General features: G+C 35.6%; 7 protein-coding genes across 7 annotated transcripts; 5 read left to right on the top strand and 2 right to left on the bottom strand.

Moving 5' to 3' along the window:
• Window positions 1-7428: 7428 nt before the first annotated feature.
• Window positions 7429-9255, top strand: EV154DRAFT_571234 (uncharacterized protein; the record flags this gene model as incomplete). Its single annotated transcript, XM_051606244.1, has 9 exons — window positions 7429-7530; window positions 7608-7636; window positions 7696-7852; window positions 7911-8005; window positions 8081-8221; window positions 8279-8520; window positions 8585-8643; window positions 8707-8865; window positions 8935-9255. The coding sequence occupies 9 exons, from the start codon at window positions 7429-7431 to the stop codon at window positions 9253-9255; spliced, it is 1305 nt and encodes a 434-aa protein (XP_051450910.1).
• Window positions 9242-10022, top strand: EV154DRAFT_530940 (uncharacterized protein). Its single transcript, XM_051603789.1, has one exon. It carries the CDS (start codon window positions 9257-9259, stop codon window positions 9728-9730), a length of 474 nt encoding a protein of 157 aa, XP_051450909.1. The 5' UTR covers window positions 9242-9256; the 3' UTR covers window positions 9731-10022.
• Window positions 10023-15332: 5310 nt separating this feature from the next.
• Window positions 15333-16507, bottom strand: EV154DRAFT_556779 (uncharacterized protein; the record flags this gene model as incomplete). Its single annotated transcript, XM_051605374.1, has 5 exons — window positions 15333-15493; window positions 15553-15680; window positions 15714-15824; window positions 15975-16173; window positions 16442-16507. The coding sequence occupies 4 exons, from the start codon at window positions 16505-16507 to the stop codon at window positions 15613-15615; spliced, it is 444 nt and encodes a 147-aa protein (XP_051450908.1). The 3' UTR covers window positions 15333-15493; window positions 15553-15612.
• A 244-nt stretch (window positions 16508-16751) lies between these two features.
• On the top strand, window positions 16752-17152 carry EV154DRAFT_488027 (uncharacterized protein; the record flags this gene model as incomplete). Its single annotated transcript, XM_051599054.1, has 2 exons — window positions 16752-16902; window positions 17001-17152. The coding sequence occupies 2 exons, from the start codon at window positions 16752-16754 to the stop codon at window positions 17150-17152; spliced, it is 303 nt and encodes a 100-aa protein (XP_051450907.1).
• A 3306-nt stretch (window positions 17153-20458) lies between these two features.
• Window positions 20459-20981, bottom strand: EV154DRAFT_488026 (uncharacterized protein; the record flags this gene model as incomplete). Its single annotated transcript, XM_051599053.1, has 2 exons — window positions 20459-20812; window positions 20862-20981. The coding sequence occupies 2 exons, from the start codon at window positions 20979-20981 to the stop codon at window positions 20459-20461; spliced, it is 474 nt and encodes a 157-aa protein (XP_051450906.1).
• A 643-nt stretch (window positions 20982-21624) lies between these two features.
• On the top strand, window positions 21625-22816 carry EV154DRAFT_129605 (uncharacterized protein). Its single transcript, XM_051594008.1, has 4 exons — window positions 21625-21752; window positions 21816-21847; window positions 21921-21958; window positions 22013-22816. The coding sequence occupies exons 1-4, from the start codon at window positions 21677-21679 to the stop codon at window positions 22617-22619; spliced, it is 753 nt and encodes a 250-aa protein (XP_051450905.1). The 5' UTR covers window positions 21625-21676; the 3' UTR covers window positions 22620-22816.
• EV154DRAFT_129701 (uncharacterized protein) lies at window positions 22817-23993 on the top strand. Its single transcript, XM_051594009.1, has 3 exons — window positions 22817-23007; window positions 23084-23871; window positions 23951-23993. The coding sequence occupies exon 2, from the start codon at window positions 23090-23092 to the stop codon at window positions 23693-23695; it is 606 nt and encodes a 201-aa protein (XP_051450904.1). The 5' UTR covers window positions 22817-23007; window positions 23084-23089; the 3' UTR covers window positions 23696-23871; window positions 23951-23993.
• Window positions 23994-26154: the final 2161 nt, after the last annotated feature.

Genomic DNA, 26154 nt, shown 5'->3' with positions numbered 1-26154 from the left:
CTGAATTAGTAGTCTCTCGCCAAACACATAATTACACCTTGACGTGTTTCAAAAGATCATTGAAACGAAACGGAAAAAAAATTGTAGATTCAATATCCCTTTCTTTCCCATGAAAAAAACAACGATTCTTTTAAAATTACCTGAGTTGAATGAGAACGCGACAGATTCTGAGAAGGATAGACGAGAAGAGATTCTTGCTATAGCAAAAAACATTAAGGCATATCTTGCTGATAATTCCGACGTTTTGAAAAGCATAAGAAATCCCTTGTCGTTCGATGATTTTCTGTTGTTGTTTGATATCAATTATTCTGAATACATTATGGCAGTTAGATCAACCCTTATTTGCAGCAAAGTATTTTTGAAGCGAGACGTAAGTGAGCTATTTATCAACAATTATAACCCGCTTATTCTCAGTATGCATAAAGCAAACATGGATATTCAATACATCCTAGACCCATATGCCTGTTGTATGTACATTGTTGATTATATCAACAAATCAAACAAAGAAATGACAAAGGTGTTGGAAAACGTACTATCAGAAAGCGTAAACAAACCAGTTTCTTTAAAAGGCGTATTGGGGTCTTTAATTTCAAAGTATTATAACCTTTGTGAAGTCTCTTTTCAAGAAGCGACGTACAATTCATTGCAGCTTCGAATAAGTGAGACTAGTCGTGCTACTGCATTTATACCAATTGGTAAAAAAGAGAATCGGTGCCGTATGTTAAAATCTAAAGCAGATCTTGAAAAGTTGAATCCAAACTCAGAAGACATATATTTGGTTGGATCTTTCAGAATGTAATTTGGCTCAATTTGCCGCATATTATGCATATTCTAAGAAAAAGCCTAAATCTAAAAAGAATGCCATTGCCGACAATGAATTATAAAATGATGATGGAGATAATATTCTGGATGAAGATGACCAAGGAGAAGAGAGTAACTCTTGGTTTGAATTAAAAAAACATGGGTTTCGTTAGAAGAAGAAAAAGATGTAAAATTATTAGATTTTATAAGGCGAAGGTTCACCAGCTGTCTAACATTGCCGTAAGTTGCCGTGAAGAAGGGAGAGGAAAATGATTTAGTTATAACGTAGAGAAATTGTTATATGAGATATAATAAAATTGGCTAAAATCACAGGTAGCAGTTTATTGCACTCTATTAATCGGTACAAATAGTCATTAAAAAGGCTGTCAAAATAATGCAATTTAAAGTGTCTTAGGTTATTGCTCTTGAGTGTGTATTGAGGCTTAACATCATCTTAAGTGTATTTGCAGTTTAGTATATTTTATAGCTATGATAAATTTCAACTTGTATTTATGGACGTTTAAGCGTTTAATTACTAATTGAATGGCTTAAATATATATTGACTTTTGTTTGTATTGCACTACTTATGTTTACACAGCTTTTTTTTTCAATTTCGACTGGTAGAATCCTTCTATATAAAGTATAAATCATTAAATTTTGTCACTCAAAGCATTACTATATAAACGTTACTATGAGTAGGCATATCATTAATATAGTTGCAATAGAGAATATTTTACTTCGTTTGTGATTTATATTGATGCCGGTAAGAAAATTGAAGACGTTTGGAAATTGTGAACGTATACAGTTGATTTATAAGTTGATTGCGAATAATTTGTACATGAAGTAAATGGAAATTCTGTTTAGAACACAAACTTTTCTATTCGACATTTCACAAAGTTGACATCCCTAATTAAACCAACATAGTTTTCAAGATGTAAAATCCTTTTTAATATTGTTGTCCCTAATTTACGATTAACAAAGTTATTGCAAATATTCATATTATAACATGGCTTTGAATTGCATACGACATTACCAATCTTCAATACTGTTATTTTGAAATGTATTACCGTTAGGCAAAGACGAAAAAACCAGTAATTTGGGAAGTCGCTTTGCATATTGTTAGAAAAATAATGAGAGGCTTTACAACATATCTGTCATAATTTCATAAACAGACTTTGTTACGAACGTCATTATTTATCTAATTTCCTTGTTCCTTGTTAAGTTGGTGCATACAATGCGGATTTGTCACGTTTGTTGTATGAGATTTACTCGCTCCCAGATTCAACTTTTATAAGCATGCACATACAGCTAACACGATAATTGAGGGCATTATCAGAAAAAAAGATTATTCAAATACCATCCAATGCAGCGGCATTTTAGGCTGCTATAACCAAAGATTCATAGTCACTTTTCGACAGTGAATTACTGATTCTATAAACCCCGTCGACTAATGGTCTAAAGTAATCATAAAGCAAAACCATTTTATGACTTCAACAATTCTGGGTTGTTGCAGCGAGCTTCCCTTTTTAATAGTTTGATGAATAATAAAATCGAAAGAATAAAATTTGTCACAAAAGCATCAGTATCTTTATTTTAATTATTTAGCAATCTGGTTCTCCCCAAAAATTAATAGTTATGATGTTCGATAATGACAACTAGTACGAGCTATTGGCGCTTTTATTTTTAATGATTTTCCTACTATTCTTCAATTTTAAATAGTTGATTGCACTCGATTTGAATTAGGTGCTGTACTTGCTCAACTTCAGGTGTGTTTTGCACATTAAGGCTTGAGTGTTTTGTCGTCATGAGTTTTTTGCGAATTTTGGATTAAGAGCTGAGTTGCCTGTTATCCGTGGTGATACTAGTTACCTTTATTAGACATATATTTTTATTCTTTTGAAAGGAACTTTATCATATTTGCCTCTAGGCCGCTACTTTTTTTTCCAGTAATGTAATTAACTTCTCTTAGTTTTTGTATTAGTTTGTTTCCCTTACTTATGTAATTTAATTTGAGAAAAGTGCCAAAGAGACGTTAATTCGAATTCTTTTACACATTAACAGGCACTTTAATAAGTTACTATGTTAACATAAGCCATATCAACAGTGACTATCTGTAGAATAAATTGTTAACTTTTTGCTTCGTGTCATTGGATGTTCTAATTAACTATCTCACGTCAGGTTTCACCCGATAACAAAAAACAACATTTTTACATGCAGTAGCTGTTATAGAAGCCGTACGTAATGCTGTTATTTCCTGTATGCAAAACATTGCAACGTGTATACATTTAGTATTGTAGAATCCGTTCTATGTGTTGGTTTATCTGGCAGAGATATTATTTTGAAATGCTAAAACTCAGTCTGACTATTATTGCTTCTATCTTGATGTATCAATTTAGTATGTTGGTTTATATAGTTTTATATGTTAAAAAACAAACTAAAACAAGAATATGCGTTTATAAAAATTCAAAAGCTTAATTGAATAGAAGATGTTTACTTATCAAACTTTGCTATAACTAGAGCTTTGTAGTTGGCAATTCCTGTTATTTTTTCCTCGTGGACAGGGTAGAAATGGTTTAACTCGCTGAAAACGTGTTGAAGTTTGTACAAATTTTTTTTTTTTACAAAACTTGAATCCACTGTAAAAGCATCAATGGCTTAAAAAAAAGCCAGACATGGACCAAGTTAAAGATTAACATAATAGAATAATACTGTATTTAATAACCATTGTTACAAGGCGTGTACAATAAATTGTCTTCCTTTTTTATTTCTGAATTTCTGAATTTCATAATGCAGAACATTTTTTGTTGTTGTATTACGATTGAAGATATTAACTTTCCAGAAATGTTAGAAACATTTCGTATACTTGTTCTTCTTTGCTGTGCGATATAAATGGGTACACAAAACATTTCCATATATGTCGAGTTAACGAACTCATTTTTGATCTTTGTATTGAGCTGAAACTTTGCCTATATCTTTAAGAAAGCATCAATAAGACCTGGTAAAAATCCCAAAGTATGTAAGTCAAAAACTGTTGATATATACCAAAACATTGAAATTTGGTCGCCGTATATAGAAGGTATACAGATGACCATATACGGCGAGTAAATGTTGACACCCTGGGATTAAGATAATATTAAGTGTCATTGCGTATCATGTTCTGAAAAGGCCATAGTTTTAGTTACAGGTGAATCCTGTAAAAACTGGGGCTTTACTCCAACTTTTTATTTTTCTTTAAAATTTACTCGACATAGATAGAAGGTATACAAAGCTTAAAAAAGGACTAGTACTTCCTTCGGAAGTACAAAAATCTATAAAAGGTGATTTTGCAAGCAGGAAGGTTAAGAACAACTTACTAAATGTTAAGAACAACTTACTAAATGTTAAACCAGATTCAATGAAAAACAGTTATGAGTTTGCATACCATATGATCATGCTGTATCACCCTTGGATGGACCAGACAAAAGACCTTAATGAAATCGATATTCTTGATGTATACTTTAAAAACTTTAATACTCTGTTATCTAAACATAGAGAATTCAGTGTGCTAGACGAAGATGCATTAGCAATGTTTGCCGAAGCTGCTATGGATCAAAATAACGAAGAGGATGAAAATAACGCAGGAGATGAAAACTCAGATTACATCAACAGTGGTTCTGAAAACGATTTTCGAATGTATGCGTTACCAGGTGATATCTCTGTAGATATTAACGACGAAATCAATGGTTATGGAAACACTCTGGCGCAACAAAATGGTTTTACTCAGCGAGCCTCGTCTAGCAGTACAACACCTTCCTCAACTCCAGCATCACGATACACACGACCCGATAGAATTGCCAATCTGGATTACGAGTCACTGCTATCAAAGCTGAACGTGGAGCAAAGAGATTGCTTAACACATGTAATGAACCATGTACGGCATGAAAATTGTGATGAGGTTCCTCTTCGCTTGTTTGTAACAGGTGGTGCCGGTACCGGCAAAAGCCTTCTTATTAATACCCTTTTCCAATCTCTCATCAGACATTATGATGTAGATCGAGATAGGGATTTAACAAGTAATTCAGTATTACTTACTGCGTTTACCGGTAAAGCATTTAACATTTATGGCCAAACACTACATACCGCGTTTCACTTTCCGAACAATAACAACGCTATACATGAACTTTCATCAGATGTCTCAAATACTATGACTGTTGCATTGGCAGAATTAAAAGTAGTGATCATTGATGAAATTAGCCTTGTTAGTACCAGACATCTTCTTTGGATTGATAAACGTCTAAGAGACATATTTGGTCGTGATAGACCATTCGGAGGAAGACATATGCCGTTTTTTTTTTTGGTACATGATTAAGGTCTCAAGAGTCACAGCATTCGTTTAAAGTTCACTACTTGACTCAAATAATGCGGCCAAAAGATGACGCCAGATTTGCCATAGCTCTAAACAACATGGCCAGTGGAACTATGACTGCGGAAGATATCGAATTTTTCTCCAGCCGCACATTTTCTTCAATACCGGATGAAGCCAAGGTTGATGGAAAAGAAATTATCCGTCTATACTTGACCAACAATGAAGTATCTCAATGTAATGAGGCTGTTTTAAGTGGCATGACGACAGAGGTACATGAATCAGTATGTTATGATAATGGTACAAGAGACAAATCGAACACCATTCCCAAGGAGACCTTACTTGAAAAACTAAAGGCTGTACCACACAACAAAACAGGTGGTTTATCATACTGCCAAAACTTACGAATTGGAGCGCGATATATGGTAACCATCAATGTTGATACATCCAACGGTTTAGTCAATGGAACATCTGGTATTTTAAAACAAGTAGACTTTAGATCATCCAATAAATCAACATCGTCATCTTTGCAAAAACCACTTCGCTTATGGCTATTGATGGAAGATGAAAGTTTCGGTAAAAAACAGAGAAAAGCTGGTAATTTTTCTGTAAATCTCCTGTCGTAAGAATCTAAAGAACATAGTTTCCAGTAGTTGTAGCGAAAGCCTTAACGGTTCACAAAAGTCAAGGGGGGTACTTATCCTAATGTGTTATTAGATTTAAGCAGGACAAGGTCACAAATTCTTGAAAGATCTAAAATATACGTGGCACGTTCAAGAGCAACCACTGCACCCGGTCTTTTTATAGTCGCAAAGAGATTTGTACCTATCACACCACCAGCACCAACAGATGATATATCTAAATAGAATTATCACGACTTAAAACTGTACTACTGAAACCAAAGTTCAGCTCTTTACACTCACCGCGCACAAATAGTTATTCAAGTTATTTCCCACAATGCTCAAAGCCTAAATGCTCATGCCGACCAAATAATTAACGATGCAATATATATGGCATCAGATTATATTTTATTATCTGAAACTTGGACCACTCAGAACCAAATTTTTGATATTCCTGGATTTACTGAAATTTCTCGAGCTTATGGGGCAATGTGTCTTATAAATGATAAATTAAATCAGTCCACAACATTTAAAAAAATACAGTTATTGAATGCATCCAGTGAAGGGAGTATATCTATAGTGGGATTTAGTTCTCCGACATTGCTTGTTCCATCAGTTTACATATTCCCTAAATTCAAATTAGGCGATGCTCTTCCAATTATAGGATCATGTATCACGGACAATGAAAGAATAATTTAGCTGGTGATTTTAATGCGGATTTTAATATCAAATCTTTAGCAAGAACAAAATTATTACAACTTCTTGATAAATACATTATTATGCACACAGCCATGCCAGATGATATGAAATCTACAACAAATAATGGCACATTCATCGACAACATATTTACTAATTTTACTGATCAAGAAGGTGGTAGATATATATCGTTCAAAAGCTACCATGACCCGTTATACATTACGTCTTAAGCACATTTATTCAATAAAATTTAAGCTCATGTGATTCCAAGAAAAAAATTGTCTCACATCGGATTAGAAAAATGCCGATTAGCCTTGGGTGTGGCGTTCTTCATGTTGTTTACGGAGTTAGAAAGCATAAGGGAAAAGGGCTAAAAAATATCATGTCCAACAAAAACAGTGCTTTAAAAATAACCCCAGACTGTTCATTATTACGGACTTTGAAAATTTAAGGAATACGTATGCTGAAAAAAAAAACTGCGTCATCATTTTAAGGTTCACAGCCACAATAAAAGTTGTTAAAATTTTTTTTTCTTTCTTGTTTATATTTCTCACCAAAGACAAGGGCCTCAATATAGCTTTTATATCTACCAAGAATCTCCCAAGCTTATTTTCTGCCTTTTTATCGTCATTCCATAAGAAATTCGTTTACGCTAACTAAAAAATGATTTAACGTAAGAACACAAACCATTGAGAAAATTAGGAAACATGAACTAATTACCATCTGACCATAGAACATAACAAAAATATTTGAAAGAACACCTTCCATATATATGTATCAAAGCCTTTTATATATATTTTGGTTTCAAGTCTAGGAAAAATGCCGAACAGAAGTTTAAGGAATCCATCATCAAACTAAGTAAGTAAAATGCTTGACAAGGAGCTGCAAGACTTAATTACTGAAGAGCTCTTAAATGACAACTTCCAGGTAGTTTTAGTTGTAAATGATTAGTGTCTGGTCACGTCTATCATGGATGATTATTGGCTCACCACACAGCGACAAACCAATGAAGTATCCATCTTGAAACGAAAAGGGGAGACGAGTGCGGCCAAGGCTTCTCAGCCCAAAAAGGTTTTTATTGATATTTCTCGACTTTATTTCGGCATGACAGTACTAACTAGTTTACTTTTTTTTTTACCAATGTTAAGAGCACCAAAGACAAAAAGTTGTCATCTTCGTATGTTTGCATTTGATATTCTTCTTGAGTATAAATACTTATCATAACCATCTTTATAGAGTTGATAAAGAAGGAATAGTAGATTTCAGTAATACAGGCCCATCAGGACAATCTCATGTCATTGTTTGGAATGATAGTCAAGGTGTAGAGGTATTAAGTGCTTCGTATGAATTAAAAGATGAATTTAAGAAGGCAATTTTAAAAACCTTTAAAAATGTAAGATAATCAAAGTATGATAGTGCAGACTATAATAGCGCATACTAATTTTTTTTAGTCGGATCACATCAATATCCAATATCGCAAAACTCTTGACTACCAGATGAACGCATCATCTGAGGACTTGTTTTTTTTTAAAATACTGTCCCATTTGTAAGTGTGCAAATTTATGCTACCTTAATCATAAAAAGTATCCAAAAGTATAACAATTTCACCTATCATTATTAGGATTGAAGCCTATCAAATCAATAGTCACATTTTTAACATTGAAGAACAAAGGCACTTAAGTGAAAAGAATTTTGACCATAAGATCTATGCCCGACTTTTGGAGTTACTCTTCTCAGACCGAATCGACATAAAAATCAGAAGGTAAATAAATTTAGATTTTTATGCTGAACTGAAGAATAACATTTTTTAATTTTTTAGCGGGGAAACTAAAATGGATAACTTTAAGCTCGATTATCGTATTGGCTTTTATCACAAAAGTTCATTTATCGATGTATCCAACATTGATGTCAGTAAAGCTGCCACGGTCACCAAAGTAAAGGACCACCACGACCATTTCAAACTGATTCGTTCAAACGGTGTGGATCTCGGCATTAAATTTTCACAAACCGAAAAGAGTCTGGGTTGTATCCATGCCAAAGCAACCAAAAATATGGACGCTGGTAAATACATGGTGTTGGAAAGACCACCCTTAGACAAGAAGCCGCTGAAGTATTGGGGTTCAAGTTCATCAATGCGGAGAAATTTACTTTGAAGAAACTTTAAAGACTACCGTATTTGACTTTGTCAGTACTTGAGGTTGGGACCAATTCCGCATCAGGGAGTCGGGATGTATGAACAATTGTTAGGAAAGGACTCATTTTGGTCGTGAATATGTTACTTCTTGTGGTGGTGATATTATTGAAAGTGCTGAATCCGGTGATATCTTAAAGGAGCATACTAAGATCGGTAGTAAAGTGTTGCATTTGGTGAGTGATCTGGGTCAAGTTGTTCATTATTTAAATCGTGTTAAGACATGTCCCATGTATGGTGAGGATATGATAAAAGTTTGGTGACGTCGTCGTACTTGGTATAAGGAGGTTTGTAACTTTGAATTCGTTGCCTATGTGAATATCATCGTGGATGACGGTTACGTCTCCCCTACCGGGTGGTTAGCCATTAAAAAGGATCTCCAGATATTCCTTTTCTTCATCAGCGGTCGTGATACCAACCAAGTAAATACTACTGTCGGTCGTGTCGGAGTACCCGCAACCTTTAAATCATCGACTTCCAAGGACCTCAACTCTGTTCTCGAAAACCTCGAAGAGATCTGTGAAGGTACTGATGCTGTTGAACTGCGCGTGGATCTTTTACAAAAGCCTGATTTGAATATGTCGATGAACATCTCTCTTGCGTAGAATGGTGTTGATTCCTGTTATTTACACTATGAGATCGAAGGGTCAAGCAGGTGCCTCCCCCGATAATGATGAAGAGGGTATGTTCGAATCACTCACTTGGGGTCAACGTTGGGGTTGTGAATATGTTGGAGTCCTATCAATATTGAATGGCATGTGCCCTCCAAGGGCGAAAGTCTCATTATTTCTCCTTGGCACGATGTTCAGAACGTTACACCTTGAGATGGTAAGGCCAATCAACTCAAGTATGACGCGTGTGGAAAATACGGTGATATCATTAAACTTGTTGGCAATACTCAAAGTTTCCAAGACAATATGGCACTTGAAACATTCTGCGCTTCCAAGAAGGGTGGTAAAGATCTTATTGCTATCAATATGGTTGCTGCCGGACAGTTACCCGAACTTTTGCACGGAGATATCAAGGGTACTATTTGTGACATGGCTTACAAGTCTTATTGTACAAAGTTGCTTTGGCTAACTGAGCGTAAAGGCTGGTCTTGTCGAAGGCATCAAAATCTTGATCTCTCAAGGTATTGCTAAATTTAAAATCTGGACAGGAAAATGTGTCCCAATTACCGAAATTGAAGGAGAAGTGTCAGATATCCAGAGATGCAAACCTTCATAAAATACAGTGGACACCCTGCAATTCGAACAAATTGTTTCAACACAGACCAAAAGAAATGGTTTTCCATTAGGTTGTTTCAAACTACTGGTTAATAATTAAACGTTATCACTCGGTTCTCTTGTCCTTCTTTTACACAAGCATGAACCCCCTATGTCATTTATTTTTCTTTTATTCATTTCAAATAAATAGTATTGACGCACAGATAATATTATGAAAGTTGTAACACGTTTATTATTAATCATATAACTAAATCTAAATTTATTTAAAAATGGTTATGATGAATCAGATACCACTAACTATTCGCATATACATACATTAACCTGGAAGAAAAAGAAAAGGGGAAAAAGAGTAATAATGAAAAGGTTTAAAAAACAAAGCTTGTTTATTTTTGGCAACGCCGTACGGGTCTATTATTTTTACAGCAACTATTTCATCAGTCTTGTAAAAGACAGGTTCAAGACACTCTCCTGTTTTTTTTGCAAATCTAAATTCATGTGTACTCACTTAAAGTATTTAGGACACCTCGGCCTGTCGAAAACTGGTAAGTGTGTAAAGGTTTGTTCTTTTTTGACTTTACATATCAAGAAGGTACTCCGGGCTCGAACTTCGTTTTTGGTGAACTTATAAAGAATCATGACGTCTCCCCTTATTCAAAGGCCATCCCGCGCATGAAACCCTACGATGAGGCAGAGCAAAAAAGAATTGTCATCTTCGATACTAAGGACCTTGTGTCTAACAATAAATATGTCATAAAAACTGGTGACGCTTTCAAAGTTGATATGAGTACAGTGCATCTATTTTATAATGAACAATTTTTGGCTCCAATTTTTTAAAAAAAAGAAAAACGCTATCTCCTAGTTGAATTTAACATGTATCAAAAATCTGGCTCTATTATGTTCTTTATTAGAGAGTTCTTCATAAACTAATAGAGCCCGATTTGTTTCTTTTCACACAAAATTTTTTACAGATGGCAAAACAAAATTTGCCATTTACAGTGGCGAGACCCAAAGATGTCCGGGAGGTGTTTTACAGTGCAAAAATTCATAAAAATTAATCAGACATATCCCGGTTAAACGTTTTCCCGGGATAAATTAGATTCCTCTGTCAAAAAATCCAGTGTAAAAAACGGACCTTTAAGTTCTGAAAATGTCCGTTTTAACGAAAATTGTTCATTATAAAATAGATGCACTGTAGTAATGCTGGGAGTGTTGGAAACATACAAAATTATTAAAACCCACAGCCACAAATCCCTTTTTCTCATTTTACTACGTAATCTGAAGTTGTCTTTTTCTTACCCTGGCTATCATCGCCATAAATTTTTTTTCTCTTTAATAAATCACGTTTATCTTTTGACATGGTATTTCTACATCTATTTATTTATGTATAGGTTGTTTTTATAGAGATTTGAAAATTTGGCCTTTGCGATCAGCGCTCAAAAAATCGAACATATCGGAGATATCGATATTTTCGATTTTTTGAGCGATATCGCCAATATCGATAAAAAAAAACATTTTGATCACTGATTTATTTTAGGGTGTTGTATATTACCGCGAATAGATTTAAAAGAGATGCTTTTTCTTCTTTATTTTAAAACGAACTCAGAAGGATGGTTTTGTAAATAGAAGCTACTACTTTGTATAAGACATACGTAATTAAATTAATAGTATTTTCATCACAATCTCAATTTCATATAATATTCACTTGAACAATTGAATTTATTTGCAAAAAAAAAAAAAGTGGCAATGAGTAATGGAATACATTTATGGCGGACATACTAAATAGAATATAGTACTATCATAACCTTGAGTTTCTACCTAATACCCTCAGTATGCCTGAGTAGATGGGTGTAATAATTTAGATTTTTAAAGTAGTTGATCATTTACTTTATAACAAAATGTTTATTGAAGCAGTAATATGCTATTTGTCCCGATTTTAAATTCCTACTACTACATAAGTTATGGGACCAAAGTCAATCAATATATGATTAAAAATTTACTTTGAGTGCGTGCTTATTTAATGTATATTATAAAGGTGTAAGTAGTCAGAGAACGGCATACATTCAGAAAATGGCATAGCAAATAAAAGAGAGTAAAATAAAAGTGGCAGTAGCATAGAATTTTAACATAAGCATAAAAAAATTTAACATAAAAAAATTAAGAAGCATAGAGTTCAAAAATATAAATGAATGGGCGATATAGTTACTCTTCGTTATAATACGCATCATTGTCTGAATCTCCCGAATCTTCATCATCGTTAATTTCCATAGGAATAACGCTAGATCTCCAACAAAACTAGACAAATCATCTGCTGTTCTCCTTCTCCAATCTTTTGCTAAAGGCGAAGGTAGCTAATATAGTTCTATAAGTCTAGCGGCTCCTTTTTCATAGTCATTAAGATCAACGAGTGGATTTTTGCATGGCGAATCTTCAATATTGTTTTCGAAGTTTCTTGTATATTGCCATAATCTTTAAATTTCTCCCTGGATTGGCATTAATTTTTTAATATATAAATAGTTAGATATTGGAAGACTTCCAAAACTTTTTTCCCTTGATTTTAATTTTAATTTAAACTTCGCTTAAAGCATTTTCCGATTAAAATCGTTAAGGCTTCCAAAACGTTTAGACAAAAATTAATTTTAGTTAAACTGCACAAATTGCGAAGGTAACAACGATAAAAGCACTCATTCTTTGTATGGCAAAGTTCCTAATTGTTTTATGCTTAGATAAGTCCCATTGAAGAAAGCCATTCTTCTGAGGGTAATGAACAGAATAAGCGCCAAAGAAAAAAAATAAAAAGTTGAAAAAGTTAAAATTTGACCTTAGTAGAGGGGGGGGGGAGGCCTCAATAAACTTTTGCTGTAAATTTTTAAATTAAAATCAAGTTAAAAAATGGTTACACGAATCCAAAAAAAGAAGAAAATATTTAAATCCCGGTTAAAAATTAAATTTTGTAGTTTTGGAAGTCTTCCATTTACTACGGATCAAGTCCCCAGAATGTGACCTGGTAACTTGATATAATTATTTGAATATTATGTTATCCCAAAGTGATATTTTGTTATTTTCTTTGTTATAAACTGTTGGTGGGAATAGTAATGTTGACATGCTTTAAGCATTTGGCAATGACGAAAACAGAAAAATAGAGAAATATGTATTTTATTATATGGGACAAAAAAAAAAGTTACTCTAACATTTGACTTGGGTCAGCACTGCCTTCTGTTTCGTATATCTTGTTGATTTTTTTGGACAGGCAGTGTAATGAATACCCTTTTTGAGATCTCCTTCTTTCTGCAATGTCTACTGCTGTTCTGGTGGTAATATTGTTCTGACTGTCATATCGTTCAATTTCGTTTATTATCAATCGACGTTTGTTAAATTTTCTTTTTCTCCATTTCTCCATCTGGCACCCCATCCTCTCTCTAAATTCTTAATCGCATGACCGCCACATAGACCCTCTGTCGATTCACGCCACAAATTATTGACGGAAACAATTCCTCGACTCATGCGATAACAGGGTACAACATTACTGTTGATATTGCCATGAAACGTCTATGAATGATCCGTCGCATTACTGCCAGAAAATGAATTGGGTTCGCTTTGTCGAGGTATGGCTGTTGTAGTGATATTTGTTCTACCCTGATCCTCCCCTGATCCTCCAGGTAGACTAATGCTCAGCCTTATACTCGCTTGGCCTGTAACAAGTCTGGTAATATAGTATATAATCTTTTCTTGAGATGCTGATTGTGTATCTATTCGTGTTGAAAGATCATGATGCATGCATTTAATTTTGTCTTCTAAATTCAGCACGCAGCATTACAACAAAGCATTTACAGAAGCATTGTCTTCTTGGGCGACGATGAGCATGCGCCTGTAGACAAACGTTTTTTATGAGTACATTATATGATATTGATTATTGCATAAATCTGAACTTACTCCCTGTAGTCTGTAAACATTTCATGCGAAAACAGACTATTTTGCCAGAGTGGATGGTTAGGAAACTTTTCCATCAAAAAGATTGCGTCCTGGATAATAGTTGTTCTAAGCACAAACAACAGTTCAAAAAAGCTTTTTGCTGCAATTGTTACTTCCATTTCTGTGTTGTTTGGGTTTGCTTGCTTTGCTGTCAATCTATCATGCCATAACTCAAGATCAGGAAATATCATTTTGCAAAGAGATTCAGGTGGATCAACACTAGCTCTTGGTAAACAAAATTGTCCTGAATTTGAATTGGTTAATTTTATAAAAAGAGAAAGATATGTTTCTAACGAACCTTGCTGAACAGTGAATCCGGCCATCACCCTCATTACTTATCTTGGTAATCCAGTCAAATAAGCACCGTTCATGGTTGTGTTGTTCCATCGACCTGAGCACCTGTTTTGGTCTTCATTTACTCCAGCTAAGTCGGCCATTCTTGCTGCAGATCCACGATTGATATGTGTCTTTTTCTTAGCCAATATTTGGACCCTCTCTAATCATGTGGCTACTGCATCACGGTGGCTGGCATAAGCCAGTACTTTAGTTGTATCAGAGTCACTTGATTTGAATAACTTGATTCTATACCGATTTTCAGAAGTTGTGGAATCAGGAAAAGGCTCGTTTTGAACATGAAATCTCCAGAATAAATACAAGCCAAAAATCATAATAGGGCAAATTTCTACTTGGGTGCTACGGATACAGCCTGTCAGTTCAAGACGATTATTTTTGTTTGTTTTTCCTTGTCTTAATATCATGACTAAAGCAGGACACTTGATATCAGGTCGAACACTTTCAGAATCCAAGTTAATCGTTTGGAAATCGGTCAATTCGGCATTTCTAATCGATTCTCCTCTCAACAAAAAGTAGTGAGAAAATAAAAAAGCCAATGCATCACGTAAATTCTCCCCGTGGTTTCGTTGTCCATTTAAATAAAACTGAACAATTTTTGAGACTTGGTCTAAAGAAGTATAACCATCAGCTAAAGTTCCCTCTCCACGATCCTCACAGTTTTCACGAGACACTTCAAATTCTTTCATTTTTGAACTTTTAATCAGGCCTAAAACAGTTGCTCTTGGATGCTCATTACAATTAATCTTTTTTTGAACTTGGGTCTTGTAAAGATCAGTGATTGCCGCGATATATTGCTCAAGAGTTGATGTTTTAATCTTTTTTGGGGCAGTAGGAACTTTGGACTTCTGGCGAGAGTTACGGCCCAATACCTATATTTAAATAACCCTTTGTAGATACTCTGTCCTTCGTCGTCTTCCTCGTCTGTTACGATGTCATCAGCGATCAAGCCTAACTCCTCAGCAAGCTCATCGTCACACTCCATAGCCGTGACCATGTCACCTTTCTTTAAAGTGCTATTCAATTGGTACAGATTAACATAGGCCACTTCACTTGTAAGATCCACATCCTCTTCCAGGGACATGTGGCTCATAAGATTGTCGATGCTCATTCTAGCGTGAACGTTTTTTGGAAAAATTAGCTGTAGCCTTTTGGAAAAATTATCAACCACATTTGGAAAAATTAGCGTCTGACTTTGAAAAAAATTAATCATTTATTGGAAAATGAGGTGGGAAATGCAGTACAAATGGGACAGTATCATGTCTGGCTATGTTGTATGTATACAAATATGGTCAGGCTATAAAACAAATTAGTATGTACTATCATAACGGTATTATTATATTTTGATTATCTTACACTATCAAATACTCTGTTTTCTAGAAATCAACACGAAACAGTTGAAGGTGGATTCCCTTTTTAATTCTCCTTGCAACTGGCTTGAGGAGCCCATTTTGATGAGTCCCAGAATACCTTCTTTAGTCCGCCTATAAAGAAGGTAGAGGCAAGTATGTATTTACATTCAAAGAGAACGCCTATAAAGAAGGTAGAGGCAAGTATGTATTTATATTCAAAGAGAACGCCTATAAAGAAGGTAGAGGCAAGTATGTATTTATATTCAAAGAGAACGCCTATAAAGAAGGTAGAGGCACGTATGTATTTATATTCTAATACAATAGGTGATTCAATAATCATCCATCATGGACAGCTCCAGACACTAATCAAAATAATCCAATAACGCGTTAAATACTGCCAAATTATTCATTTATAAATAAAACTACCTGACAGTTGTAAGCGTGCCAAGCTTGTTTTAAGCTCTAAATAGCTGTAAACAGACTGTAAATAGTTGTCATTTACGAACTCTTCAGCAATAAAGTCTTGCAGCTCCTTGTCAAGCACTTTATTAAATTTAAGGATACATTCCTTAAACTTTTGTTCAGCGTTTTTCCTGGGGTTGAAACCAAAATTCCATATAAAAGGCTTTGATACATATATATGGAGGGTGTTCTTTCAAATATTTTTGTTATGTTCTATGGTCAGATGGTAATTAGTTCGTGTTTCCTAATTTTCTCAATGGTTTGTGTTCTTACCTTAAATCATTTTTGAGTAAGCGTAAACGAATTTCTTATGGGATGACGATACAAATGCAGAAAATAAGCTTGGGAAATTCTTGGTAGATATAAAAGCTGTATTGAGGCCCTTGTCTTTGGAAAAAATTTTTTTAACAACTTTTATTGTGGCTTTGAACCTTAAAACGATGACGCATTTTTTTTTCAGCATACGTATTCCTTAAATTTTCAAAGTCCGTGATCATAATTTAGGCCTAATTTTACCCTTGGTGGTTAAAAATGATTTAATTCTTTTTTCTTGGGTGCCACAAGGCACCCAAAAAAAAATCTGTATTTGTTTGAATTGTGCTCTTTAGCAGTCATTACAATAAAATTATTTAAAGCCAAGGTGTTATTTTTTTATTGATGGGTTTCGCATAAAAATTATTCTTTCATTGAAATTGACAAACGGACATTTTGTATCTCCCAGAACAGTTGTCTTTTAAGCAAATGCCACATCTATTGACGCAATACTTGGATCTTGATCGACCGCTGCAAGAAGATGAGTCTTTACAAACAAAGCAAATCCTGTTTGATCTTTTTGGTTTTTTAGTGACAGGATTTGCGGTTGTTGGGCTGATGGATGGCGAAGGTACAAGAGGTAAGAGTAGAGGAGATAAACTCGGTGTTGAAACTGGCAAACATTTAGGAGCCAATGGAGCTGGTCCTAGCACCTGATTTTTCTGTTTTACCAGTTAGTTAGTTGGTCTTGCGGATACAACGACTTGCAAGTTTCCGTAATGGTTAACTGGCCTGGGTTGCCTCAACGTAGCTACAGATTCAGGCATTCTTTCTGGTCGTCCCAAAACGCTTCTAATACTTTGGCGGATGTTTTGATTGAGCGCAATTGAGTCATTAAAAACATTGGCCTCAGTTCGTTTGTTGAAGTAAATTTTGATGTGCTCTGGCGTCTTACAGTAACTCTCGTTACCATCAGCAAATGCAGACCAAATTTTCGCAAACATCTCGAAGTCTGGAGTAACACTATCTCTATTAAAAAAAAGCTCCTTGTTTTTGTCAATCAGTAACTTTTTATACGATAATACTTCTTCTTTGGTATGAATTGGTACTACCGCATGTAGTGTATGTTGTCTTTGTACTAAGTAACGGTACAAAAAGTTGCGAGCCGAATAACCTTCTTTTCCAAAATTTTGGCAAAAAAACTCAGCTCAAGCATCTTAGTTTTTATCGCATTAGTGAACATCGTTGTTGAGATAACTCATCCCTTTCCATTGACTGCATGTTGTAAGCATCAATAAACGGATATTCAAGTGCTATTATACCAAAAGTTTCCACCTATTTTCCAACAAAATCGGCGGATAGTTTTTCGATATGATGTAACGAGTAATTCTTAACGGGACGGTGACCAACATACAATCTCATCATATTCATGCATTGGGTAATCCATCCATGGACTTGTATAATGACTTTTATAAATCACACCTTCTCAATTTCTCGGTTTACATCTATCAATTAAAGTACCTTGATGTTATGATACAGTCGAAAGTATACAAGAACTGAATCGGCAAGACGAGGACCAGAGTTGATGGACGAGAATTTTCGTATGATGTTTTGATAGTATCCTTCTACGGAGCTGGTACCTCTGAAGCATGAATATTTCATTAAGCCATTATTATCTTTACCAATTTCTCTGTACAATGGCGGGCCATCAATCAGATCAGAAACATGACCCAACTCAATGGATCTTAAAACACTTTTGGATATTCTCACAGATTCCTTGTCGAAGAGCGGAATCCCGTCTTGGTACACGGTAAAGACCAATACTGATCAAAGACAAGCTTAATAGCAGGTGATAGTTGGTTCGGTGGAGGAATTCTTCTTTTGACTCGCTTTAGAATAAAAACTGGATGACTTGCCATGTATGCCTTGAAATCAGTGTTGATAGTTTCCAAATAGTTTTGACATTTTTTTATCTACTGGATCGTAAACAAATAAAGCATCTCAAAAACGCTGGTAAAACTCTCTATACATACCATGCTTTTGTGATAATTGCAGCATATCCATCAAGTGGAATGCATCTTTCAAAACCCGAGACGGTACTGATGATTGGTCTGCAGAAGTTTCATTGACCGGAGTGGGCAGGGATATCAAGTGAGTTGCTGCATTTTCGAAGGTTGATAACTGGAGTTTCGACGCAGTTCGTAACAAATTCCAATCCACAAAAACATGAAAAGGGGTTGATCCAAAATCTTTCAAACATACTGGCATAGCTTGATGAGACGTAGACATACTTTGTTGATTTAGTTCGTAATTTGGAACTACTGTACCAGGTATCTTAACTTGCACATCTTTGATGAGAACTTGCAGACTCTCATCTACAACAGTTTTATTTTTTTCAAGATATATCTTTGCTGTAGGATGAAGTACGCTTATATCTTGTGGTAAATCCTCTAAATATCCAAACGCACATGGAGAGACCTTGCATGAATTTGTATACAGCGAAACAGGCGTGTTTTTTGCTGTTGATGGGCTGATCTTTTTATGCACTGAAGGACAATCAATTAAGCTTTCAGAAATAGCCATGCTTACATAAGCATCTCATGCGACATACTTGATTTGATCTTGTGTAAGCTGAGCAGCATTCCAGTTTCCACACCTGATGCCAGTCGGTTTAGGCAATGATACCTTTAAAACTACTGCACAAATTTTGGCCAAAGAGAAAGACATTTTTTCTATGACTCCTTTTCCTTGCGAAATGGGCACAGCTCAATCATACCTTCAGGGTTTATCTGATATCCTCTCCTTAAACGTGTAAAATCCCCAGAAATTTTTTTTCCAATCTTCTTCACATCACCACACTCCAAAAGATGTTGTAATTTTTTAGGAAAGTCATCCATCGTGAATTCAAACGTACGAAAAAGATAAATTTGTTCCTTGTAGCAAATTTGGATTAGAGATACTTCATAAAAAGAGGCTTGGGCTCCTCTTGATCTGGAATTAAAATCTCCATGGTTTCGTGCTATCCATTCACAGTCAAAACCAACGTATAAACAATTGTTTGTTTCTAGGCCATCCAAAATGTTTTGACATGCGTTATCAATATCTTCTGGAACGGAGAATACGGATATATTCAGGGTATCTGGAAGTGTCAAAACAGGTAAGTCTGAGTTGCGTTCTGGAGTTGAGGTTTCTTCACTGTTTGCTGGCTTTTGAATACTTGTCTTGCGAACATTATCTAACAGGCTTGGTAGTACACCTTCCAAAAAAGCTCGGTCACTGTTTACATTGTCCGTGTAAAAAAGCGAAGGTAACTGATAGCCGTTAAGAGTGTAAGATTTTACAAGGGCATTAAAAGGCGAAGCAAGGTGAGAAAGTGCCTTAGAAGGAGCCAAAACCTGCATTCTTATTTCTTCGTATTCGTTTAAACAAGTATACAAAGCTGTGAAGGTTGGTTCTCCTTTTAGTTTCCCCATATGGCCTGTGACTTTGAATGAATGGTCGACTTTAAGGATGCTACCATTTAAGGACATCATATGCCAATCCAATTGCGGCCTTATTTTCTCGATTATCGACGTGTATATATAGCTCAGATAGCCTGGCGAAGGAACAAAGCCATTAAATACAATCTTTTGTCAGAGAATTCAGAGAGCTCTGGAAACATAATTTTTTTAGCGTTACCCCTCGTCAAGAGTGAATTGATGCCAGGGTTTTTTCTTCAGATTACAGGCTGCATCGTAACACTGTAACTCGAGACCAGCATGCATTTCTCTCAAAATGTTTGAAAGTCGCACGGGACCCACAGAGTTTCGGAATAATGGACGCATTAGTTTAACCAAATCTTTTGAATTTCCAGGTTTGTGTGTTAAAAGAGCTGGAAAGTCATATTGAACTCGGAACGGGAGCTGTCTAATTAACCTGGAATCTACCCCTATTGAAATGATGCTGCTTGATCGAATTTTTACACCTGTAACGTCGTGTCATAATGTAGAAGCAGCTATAAAAAGTGCATTAGTTTTCCAAAGTTACGCATGAATATCTAATAATCTTTGGCCGTTGAATAAAGACAACATGGCATATAATTACATACTCTTCTAAATCAATTATTCTTCTTGCTTTAGTTTTTTTATCAAATTCTTTAAATTCAATATCAGATCCACAGGAGGGACACACCAGATTGTCATGCAAGTGATCAGGTATCAAATAAATGTTCTGGGGTGATACAACTTTGATGGATCTACACTGTTTGCCAAAGCAAATGAGGGGCTTCGTGTTTGTGTCCAAAAAGTTCCTCTTTTATACTCATCAGGAAGGTGACCCTTGTTTTTGTTGTTCTCTCCCAATCTTTGCTGAAGATTGTTGTGATATTTGGAGACTTCAATATCAGAGGGCATTGAAGACGCAAATTTGCCATTTTCGTTGATTGTCCCCTCATCTAATTCTTCGAATGTTTCGTCATCAGAATCTTCTTCAAATTCTTCTTCGGCTTCCTCCGTGTTTACAGGAATAGCATTGTCTTTAATACCAGTTGTATAAAACTGGGGCTTAAAATCCTATATGTTAACAATATTTTTGAGAGCATAATATTTGCATGATTCATACCTGTTCGGTGCTTGTAGATGATTCAGATTGTCCGACTTCGTCTGCAGACTCAGCAAAAAAAATTGGACAAGGTGGATTGGTTATCGATCTATTTACGTTTACGACCAGCATTGTGTCCATTTTTATTTATTTGTCCATTTGGGCGCCCCCTTTTAATATTAGTGGCAATTCCAGTAATGTTTTGAGAATTAATACTATTGTTTGACATATTCAATTATAATGTATGGTAAACAAGAAAAAAGAATATTATTGTGTTCAGTTCCAGCTCATAACTTATCTGATTCTCATTGCATTTGAACCCATATCATTGTGACACCCAAATGGCCGTTGTCGTGGATCTTTTCCTCCTTTTATATGAACAAGAAACAGTTCAAATATATACTTAAATTATAAATCAAATCAGATATCTAACCTTACTTGAAGTAGCGTATGTGGTTTATCAATTCAAACGCTTATTACGCAATGTGTATTTGACAGATATACGATTGCTGCCTGGCTAATCCTCTATATTTGGAAGCCGCTTACACTATTTGAAGCAAATCTACAGGCTAGTTTTCAAAAAAATTAAGTTTTTATTGGCTCCCCAGTCCTCTCCCACAAGCTTAAGGCCTAATTTTAGTTGTAGCATACAAGTCATGAAATTCAGGTCTATTCATAAAACATATACGTGATGGTTTAATCTTTACTACCTAATGTTGGCCTAAAAAAAAAAAAAAATGGCACACAATTGAAACAACGCTACTCTTCTCCCAAAAAAAATTATTCTAAGCGTAGTAAAAAAAAAAAAAGTATTCTAATACTCTTTTATTCAACACATGTCAGAAACCATTACGAAATTCACTGTCTTATTTACTGCCCAGAAGCAAAAAAAGAACAAGACATGGCAAGACGGTTTGTTCATTATCCATTGTAGACCGACATTCTTTTCTAACATTGCTTCTTTTCCTACCACAGGTTATATGAAGTACTTTAGTTTTAACAAGAAGGTACCACCCACAAAATAAAATAAAAAATCTGCCTTGTTTGAACTCACGCTAACAAAACTTTCTTCTTTTTTAGCTGTCTCTGTTTGATGAAAAAGGATATAAAATTGACCAGTAAGTCTCCTATTGACACCATTTTCTTGCTTACTTAATCCTCCCTCCCCACAGAAAATTCTATAAAGCAGGTTTGCCCGCAGTCGGTGATGAATTAGTATTTGACGGTCATCTCGTTACGTTAGAAGCCCTTGAATCAACTGAACCCTCGACTACGTCAACTCGACCCTATCATCAACCACCACCACAACAAGCACATCGACCGGTAATCCTAGTGAGACAACCCGTACCGAGCGTAGTAGAGTCCCCAGAACCGATCATTACAACAAGAATACACTTACCTCCTACCACCACTACTACTACAATCCCAAAAAAGAGAGCCCCGTTTGGATTATCCAAACGAACGAGTTCAACACTTCATCAATCCACGCATGCTGAAGCCTATAATTTATCAGCGAGTACAATCAACTTACGGAACGAAAGCCCATCCATTCCACAAACGACAGTTCCACAAGAAAGTCCGCCTGTGACAGCGACGATCCCATCACGTATGCAGGAATCTAATGTACCTAACAAAAGATCGAGAATGGGATTATCCAAACATACGACATCTAGTCTTCACGCATCTGCACGTATAGAACCTTCCGCTATGGAAGTGGATTCAGTGCCGCCTAATATGGCAGAACAGAATAATATATCTACGACAAGACCTCAAGGGTAGTATTGTTTTATCACATTCCAATATTTTATTTAACGTATCTCGCAAAAAAATATTAGATCCTTTACACCTGCATCAAGAGTAGTGGTGCCTGTGGAGAACTCGGAATCATCATCAAGCTCCAATGGACAAGTGGAACAAAGATCTTTGGCCTCTGAGGGAAAGTAAGTAGAGTGACAATAGGATATATATAAAAACAAGTGATTGATTAATATGGACAAAAAAAAGTCATGGATCTGTTGTAGCACTTCAATTTCCCAATAGCCGAAAAATTCTTCACATTTTGAAATCCAAGAAACATCCTAAACGAAGCAAAGTAGTACCTACGAAATTTGCTACGTGTTTACTTTACAAGGACACCTTTAAAAAGATTATTTATGAACATCTTGATGTAAAGTATCTCCCGAAACAATGCATAGTTTCCGCCTTCTTATTTATTGACGCACCTCCCTCCCCCCACAATTTAGATACTGATGATACAATACGCGGCTTATTTTTATCCAACCTTGGATAAATTTGGTAAAGGAAAATCCGGCGCTGACCTTGAACGTATCATGCGAAGTCGAGGTATTGGTTTTTATGCTCTGTGTGAATTAAAGGGAGATCAACGGCATGATTCTGATAAACGTGTGAAACTCGTCATGAAACAAAACCGTGAAGTTTACACTAAATACAATAAGGAAGATCTTTGGGTCATTTCTCGTTTACCTACCTTTGAATCCAGTCAGACTTTTTTAGCCAAGAGTACTTATTTTGGCCCGTTTGCTGATGGTACCTTGGATTTGGATTGTCTCTCTCCACGTGATGTAAGAGTAGCCACGGGTATGGCTAATCAACGCGTGTATGCTTTACGTACAGTCTCTGCAAGTACCGAGTTGATGATGTTGGAAACATTAGAAGAGAAAATGGATCGATTACCCTTGTTACCGTATATTTTAAATACGGGAGGAAAGAAGAAAAAGGATCCTTTACCAGTGATGGATTGTATTATAATTAAAAGAGAGGATGGTATTGATGTGGAACGAAAGTTGAGTGAGACTGTGGCTTTGCATCATTTAAATGAGGATCAAGAAAGGTGAGTGATACACAGTGGAAAAAAGGGGGGAAGGGGGGTAAAATATATACTGATGAACCCGGAAAAAAAAAATAGGGTTTTACGAAATGTAGCGAAATCCGTGATTATAGCACCGGGTTGGAACGATGTGCCTGAGCATCCTATTGTTCTCGTGCACGGCGTATACGGATCCGGGAAAAGGTAACCAACATATATATATAAAAAAAAAGCATTTTTTTTGTTTGTTTATCACACTGATAATTTTAATATAAATAAAAAGTTTTTTAGCGGCTGTGATGATTATGTTTATCCAGGATATAGTGGATACTGTGAATGAAAAACGAGAACCTGAAGGAGCCATCCAATTCCGAATCTTGGTCTCTTCCATGACGGTAATACTAAAAAAGGGTTTTGCCGTGACACACGACAACAGCAGTGAGGAGAGGAACTAACCAAAATTGAATCATTTTGTTAGAATGTAGCCGTGGATCGGATCTTACAAACCTTACTGAAATTAGGCTATGATCATTTTATCCGAATCGGCAGTTTGAAAAAGATTGCCAAGAACCTTTTACCGTTTACATCCAAGGCTCGTCTCAATAGCAATGACGAACTAAAAGAACTCGAACAAATGTTAGAAGATCCTCAAAATTCGGAACAGGATATTGAGAATATCTCTGTTGCGATGCAACGGTTTCGAAAGGAACAAGGGATTTCACATATTCAATCCACGCAGGTGGTGGGTACGACCTTTATGTCGTCGGTGTTTGAAGTGTTTAACAATGTCAAGTTTCCTTTGGTCTTGGTAGATGAGTCCTCGCAGTTGATGGAACCCTTGACGATGGTTCCGTTAGCTAGATTTTCTTGTCATCGGTTCATTATGATTGGTGATCCCTTGCAATTACCCCCGACCTTGACCTCACAGGCGGAAGAAGGAAAACTGGGTAAAGGATTGGATAAGACCTTATTTGATAGATTGGTAGAGATGGGTCATGAGGTAAACTAAGAAGAAAAAAAAAGATGCCGATTTTTCTCGGGTATTTTCAGGTTACTTAGCGTTTTTGTTATTCATTATTTATTTTTTTTAGTCCTACATGTTACGAACACAATACAGAGTAAGAAGAAAGGAGTGGGTGGGAGGTATATATGTATTTTGTATAACAAAGAGCTTTTTAATGTAGTGTCATCCACGAATTTCCAATATTAGTAACAAGTTATTTTACGACCGAAGATTGATCAATGGCGTGAGTGTACAAGACCGAGCACCTTTAATAGAAGGATTACCTACTTTATTATTCGTGGATATTGGTGGCACGGTAAGCTTTTCTTTTTTTTTTTTAAAATGTGTGACCCTTCTAAAAAAAAATGACGTGGTTTTTCATTTATTAAAAAAGGAGCAACGATCGATGCGGACTAAATCTTTTTGGAACGATACCGAAGTGGCCGTTGCATCGCATATCATTCAATCCTTGATTCAATTAGGTGTTTCCGCCACCGATTTAGGCTGCATTTCGTTATGTAAGTAATTTTTTTTTTTTTTTTTTTTGTAAAAGGGGAGAGATTAATTTTGTTACAAAAAAAAAAGTCAAGGAACAAGTGGATAAACTATCCGAGTTTTTAACATCAGGTGCAACGGACTCGAACGCGTGTAAAAGTGTTCAGATTTCAACAGTGGATTCATTTCAGGTACGTTTTTTGTGTGTGTTAAAATATGTCCCTTTTTTTATTCAAAAGAGAGACGTGTAGGGTGGAGAAAAGGATGTGATTATATTGTCTACAGTGCGTACCAGTGAGAATCAGTTTATGGAAAACCAACCTCGTATCAATGTCGCTTTGACACGAGCCAAAAGGTAAACTGTTTTTTTTAAAAAAACAATGTGGCAAGTAAGCTAAACCATATAAAAAAGACACTTGATTATATTGGGAAATCGAAGTTTATTTTCTATGAATGAGCTATGGTCGCAAGTACTTTGGGAATGCCAAGGTAAACTAAGACATATATATATATATATATATATTTGAAGGCTAATATGTTTTTTGAAAGAACATTGTATGAATGGAGCTAGTGTTGCTAGACTTTTATCAGATCTAGTGAGTCGCCAAGAGAGTTAGTTAGAAATGAAATCTGAGATTGTCCAGTTCAGAAGGACGGTTCAATTTATTCTTTTCCACAAATAATAAAGGGATTTTTTTAAACTCGTCCAAGTGTGTCTTCGGTAAAAAGGAGGAATATCGATTTGGTAAGGGTGTTGAAGTATTGATTTTGTTAAATAAGAAGGAATAGTTCATTACGACCTTATGATTAGTATTTTCACATGATTTATGTGTAGTCAATTCTTCCCAGTAAGCAAGTCTATCCAAACAGACTTTACTGTGGCGTACTTTAAGCGCCGACGACGATGGTGGTGGTTCGTGCTCCTCCTCCCCTATTCGAGGCATAGGATTGGTGCTAATGATTGGAAAGGAGCTCCAGTTTTGCCACAC

Source organism: Mucor mucedo, assembly GCF_025094135.1.
Source record: "Mucor mucedo strain NRRL 3635 chromosome Unknown EV154scaffold_218, whole genome shotgun sequence".
In the NCBI taxonomy this organism is placed as follows: domain Eukaryota; kingdom Fungi; phylum Mucoromycota; class Mucoromycetes; order Mucorales; family Mucoraceae; genus Mucor; species Mucor mucedo.
The sequence above is the reverse complement of the archived record's forward strand: the minus strand, read 5'-3'. Positions and strand labels throughout refer to the sequence as shown.

Bases quoted from the DNA above. Each gene is read 5' to 3' on its own strand.
- EV154DRAFT_129605 (XM_051594008.1), top strand. From the start codon at position 21,677: ATGTCAGAAACCATTACGAAATTCACTGTCTTATTTACTGCCCAGAAG. The intron at 21,753-21,815 runs GTTTGTTCATTA...TTCCTACCACAG, and splicing joins GAACAAGACATGGCAAGACG to GTTATATGAAGTACTTTAGT. The intron at 21,848-21,920 runs GTACCACCCACA...CTTCTTTTTTAG, and splicing joins ACTTTAGTTTTAACAAGAAG to CTGTCTCTGTTTGATGAAAA.
- EV154DRAFT_530940 (XM_051603789.1), top strand. From the start codon at position 9,257: ATGGTGTTGATTCCTGTTATTTACACTATGAGATCGAAGGGTCAAGCA.
- EV154DRAFT_129701 (XM_051594009.1), top strand. From the start codon at position 23,090: ATGATACAATACGCGGCTTATTTTTATCCAACCTTGGATAAATTTGGT.